Source organism: Larimichthys crocea, chromosome XXIV, assembly GCF_000972845.2.
Source record: "Larimichthys crocea isolate SSNF chromosome XXIV, L_crocea_2.0, whole genome shotgun sequence".
NCBI classification, from domain to species: domain Eukaryota; kingdom Metazoa; phylum Chordata; class Actinopteri; family Sciaenidae; genus Larimichthys; species Larimichthys crocea.
Window position 1 is genome coordinate 4,442,516 of NC_040034.1, and position 4,418 is coordinate 4,446,933.

Consider the following 4,418-nt stretch of genomic DNA (forward strand, 5'->3'; position numbering starts at 1 on the left):
TTAACTTTAATCTACAGATTCATTTAATAATCCACAAACTTTACGTGAAGATCATTTAGGCACCAATCACAATATGAAATCAATAAACGTTTCTATCTATTTATTTTGGATTCATAAATTTGGTTAATCCGTCTAAAGAATATAATATGAATGATGAAAACTTTAATACCACAGACTGACTGTTTATTCTTATTCTGGCATTACTATAACCGTTCAATCATTTCTTCAGATTTACTAGAAACTGTTTAGTTTGGTGATGAATGAAGATGAAGAGTGTTCAGGTCACTGAAGTCTGAGCTGCTGGTTTCAGTTTTAAAACTTCAAATCACCTGTCATCAGTCCCCTCATGGAGTGATGTGTTTGGGATTATTGGTGGTGGAGTCACTTCATTCTTCGCTGTGCAGCTGGTTGTTGGTTCACAGCTCTGAGCTCAGGTTTAGCACATTTAGTGAGTTAATATCAGAACAACGAGAATTCATTTGACTGAATTAACTTGTATTGAATTAAACTGATTTATATCGCCTCAATTAAACATCTATAAAGCACTCAGATACAGATACAGATCTGATTCAGATCTGATGAATACTGTTATAATGTAATAATGAGCATTTATCACTGTAATTAAGAGTCTGTGATCTGATAAAGTATCAAAGTGAGATGCAGCAGATGAAGTCACTGTGAACCTGATGATGGTTTGTTGTTTGTTGCCTCAGTTACATAATCAGCGCCCCTCGGAGAAGCAGCGAGCCCAGCAGCAGCCTGTTGTGTCTCTGCAGGAGGTTTTGCCAGGGGAAACATTTGGGAACCAGTGACCCGCTCTCTGCTGATCGAGGTGGAACATGACCACACCCCCTGTTCCTGTGTGTGTGTCTATTGGCTGCTGGGAGCGCTCTTGTCTCTGGATGTGGCTGCTGTCAAAGGGTTTATACTATTAAAACTCCCCGAACTCCTCCATCCTCCCTGACACTTGTTGCTGCTGCCTGCGCACCGCCGGGAGAGGCCACCTGAACCGCTTCAGCATTTCCTTTGGGATTTCCCGCGGGGAGTGATGAACTCCATCGACCCTCAGTCCCATCACCAGCACCACCAACACACCTCTCCGACCGTCGGCTCTCTCCCACCTAAAGGCGCCCAGGAGGCCCCGGACATGGCCGCTGTCTACTGCGACAACTTCAGCAGCATGTACCACCAGCAGAGCCTCCAGGGCGCACAGAGACCCGCCGGCTACGGCCTCGGAGATTACGCATCGTCTCCAAACCCGTACCTGTGGCTCAACGGACCGGGCGTCAACTCCTCTGCATCCTACCTGCACGGCAACAACCCGGCGTCGTTCATCCCGCCCTCCTACGGCTCTCAGCGCCAGTTCCTAACAAACTCACCTGGCTTCGGTGGGCCCGACCTGGGCTGGCTGTCCATCGCCAGCCAGGAGGAGCTGCTGAAGCTGGTCCGGCCGCCCTACTCCTACTCCGCGCTCATAGCCATGGCCATCCAGAACGCGCACGAGAAGAAGCTGACCCTGAGTCAGATTTATCAATACGTCGCCGACAACTTCCCCTTTTATAAGAAAAGCAAAGCCGGCTGGCAGAACTCGATCCGGCACAACCTGTCTCTGAACGACTGCTTCAAGAAAGTGCCGAGGGACGAGGACGATCCAGGTACCGTGAACGCACCAGAGAAAATGTTATGTGAATAATAATAATGTAGCATTCAGGTGCAGTTCACTCACCTGGAGTGAAGTTACATTAGATGTTCAAGTATGAAAAAGAGAAAAAGTTCATATAGTTCTAAAAACCCAGTAAATCACTCAGTGAGTCCGAGTCAGTGATACATGTGTCTGTTCATTTATTATTTATTATGTAGCAGCTGTACTGTACACAGCAAATTAACATGAGGCGATAAGGTGAGATACAGATATGTATGAGAGTATTTCAAAGACTGACTGTTTAATCCTAACCTCGAATGACAAAGTGTTTTTTCTTATTGTTCGCTCAGACTGCAGAAAATGTTCAGAGGAGAAAGAAAAATGAATATGAAAAATAAAAAACATTTAAAAATATGGAGTGAATGCATCGATCTGTAAAAGACTGAAACACAGTTAATTTAAAAAGAATGTTCTTTTAATCATTTTTCATTCAGACCACATGTAACTCACAGATGTAGATTTATCTGTATCAAGTCATTCATTTGTTCTCATGTGTCTTATCTTCAATTCCAGGAAAGGGGAACTACTGGACTTTGGACCCAAACTGTGAAAAGATGTTTGACAACGGAAATTTCCGCAGGAAAAGGAAAAGACGGTCAGATCCGAGCAGCGCAGGAGGAGCGGCGGCTGCAGCAGCTGGGGCCACAAAAGTGGAGGACGGCAGGCCGGTGGTGGGGGCCTCATTGAAGCCTTCAGACAGTCCTCAGCTCCTGGGGCCGTCCTCGCCAGAGATGGAGGCGATGAACGAGAACCACAAGAGCTCGTTGTCTTCATCGCCGTCCGGACTGGCCTCCGCTGCTCCGTGTTTTAATAACTTTTACAGCAGCATGTCGACGCTCAACTCGGGGGCCCCCAGCCGGCAGGGGTCCCTGGGACTGGTGAACGAGCTGTCAAACAGGAACATTACGGCCCTGAGCCCTTACCACCTCAACCACGGTGGGCAGGACACGGGGACGTCAGAGCACGGCGAGGGCTTGCATTTCAACCGTGGAGTGTACTACAACACGTTTGGCAGCGGGCAGGGCGGACAGTTCAACAGCCACTTCTACAACAGCTTCAGCGTCAACAGCTTGATCTATCCCAGGGAAGGGGCAGAGCTATAGGAGCTGATTTACCACAACTAAACACTGTTTAGGGACTCGCTGCTCGGTGAATCCCTCTGAAACACACACACACACCTGCAGAGAGGTCAGAGGGCAGCAGCCCCTCTCCGTCACTGATCAGTTCACTGGAGATTAGAACCAGACTCAACCTGACAAACACTCAACCTGCGGAAAGAAAGAAATGAGCACTTATCTTTTTACTCTTCTTTTAATCACTGTATCAAAGCTCCCTTTGCTCTTAATGCTCAAATATACCTAAAGTGAGACGACCATTGAACACTTGTGTCTTTTGTAAAACATTTCTTTGACTTTTCTTTTTTGGCAGTTTCAACATAAACTCTCAGAAACCAACTCTGTCACGTTTAAGATGTAAATGTACGTTTCAAACTCTTCCATTTGATTCCATATGTTGAAACTGTTTGACTCAAATCAGCCAAAGTTGCCTTTGTGAGACCGCCGTTACCTCAAAACGACAATCAGACATGATGAGATGAGAGCTGCCCTGCTGTATGTTCAGACAGCTCCATGCAGTAACAATTGATTTAACACGATCCGAGGAAGGGCTCGCCTTATTTTTGTATCCTTCACGTCGACTGAACCCACAGCACTTCAGCTCATGTAAACACACGGGGACTTTATAAATGTGTATTTTTGTAAATTATAAAGATAGTTTGTGACTATTTATGCTATTTATGCTCATAGGCATTGTTTACTACTGTGGTCTGAACATAGTTTGATTAAAGCAGAAGTGAATGATATCAGCTTACAAAAGGCGCCGAAAACAGTATCACTAAAACCCAGATGTCATAAATATAAATATATATTAAATACTATATATCATGGTTTCTCTCAGGATTCAGTGGGACAATCATTGAATGGCTTTTGTATCTATAATTGTCTTTTTTTTATCTTTATACAGTGCATACAGCTCACAGGCAGTTTCAACTGTGACTATTAATAAATATCATGTGGTCTCTATTGTATTGTCATGCATCATTTTCAAACAGGGCATCAGTGTATTCAGGGCGTCATTATCATCTGAATGCATACCCATCAATGTACTTTAATCTCATATTTAATTACTTCTACTCCATTTCAGCTCAATGCAGCCTCTTTCTGTCTGCATGAGTTTGTTCTTCTTTACCGTGACCTTGTTCTTCAGTTATGTCTGTGCTCTGAACTATATCCAAAGAGTCTTATACATTTTATAAATTCATAATCAGTCCATGGCACTAATTCTTCAATAGGTTTTGTGTCTCTCACACTGCATCAGTTAAACTTTTCATGACGGTGATTAAAGATCGAGTTCCCATCCAACTAAAACACAGTTAATCTCTTTTCTTCCTGTTGGATCAGTGATCAGTGTTTGATGAGTGAAGTTAATCTCAGAAGACAATCTTGATTCTGAAAAACATTTACATTTCATCTCGCTTAGTTTTTATTTTATTTCTGGTGATTCCGGTGAGTGGGAACGTTGCCAGCTTACTCTGGACGTGCCCCCAAACCGATTAATCTGTTTGTTACCGCCGAGACTTTTCTCGTTTGACCTGTGCAGGTCAAAAAAGAGAAATAATGAGGAAATGAATTAACAGCTCAAATCATTTGGAAATCAC

General features: G+C 43.9%; 1 protein-coding gene across 1 annotated transcript; it reads left to right on the forward strand.

Annotated features, from left to right (window-relative positions):
* Positions 1-862: 862 nt before the first annotated feature.
* foxi2 (forkhead box I2) lies at positions 863-4,002 on the forward strand. Its single transcript, XM_010740730.3, has 2 exons — positions 863-1,655; positions 2,216-4,002. The coding sequence occupies exons 1-2, from the start codon at positions 1,049-1,051 to the stop codon at positions 2,803-2,805; spliced, it is 1,197 nt and encodes a 398-aa protein (XP_010739032.1). The 5' UTR covers positions 863-1,048; the 3' UTR covers positions 2,806-4,002.
* Positions 4,003-4,418: the final 416 nt, after the last annotated feature.

Bases quoted from the DNA above. Each gene is read 5' to 3' on its own strand.
- foxi2 (XM_010740730.3), top strand. From the start codon at position 1,049: ATGAACTCCATCGACCCTCAGTCCCATCACCAGCACCACCAACACACC. The intron at 1,656-2,215 runs GTACCGTGAACG...CTTCAATTCCAG, and splicing joins GAGGGACGAGGACGATCCAG to GAAAGGGGAACTACTGGACT.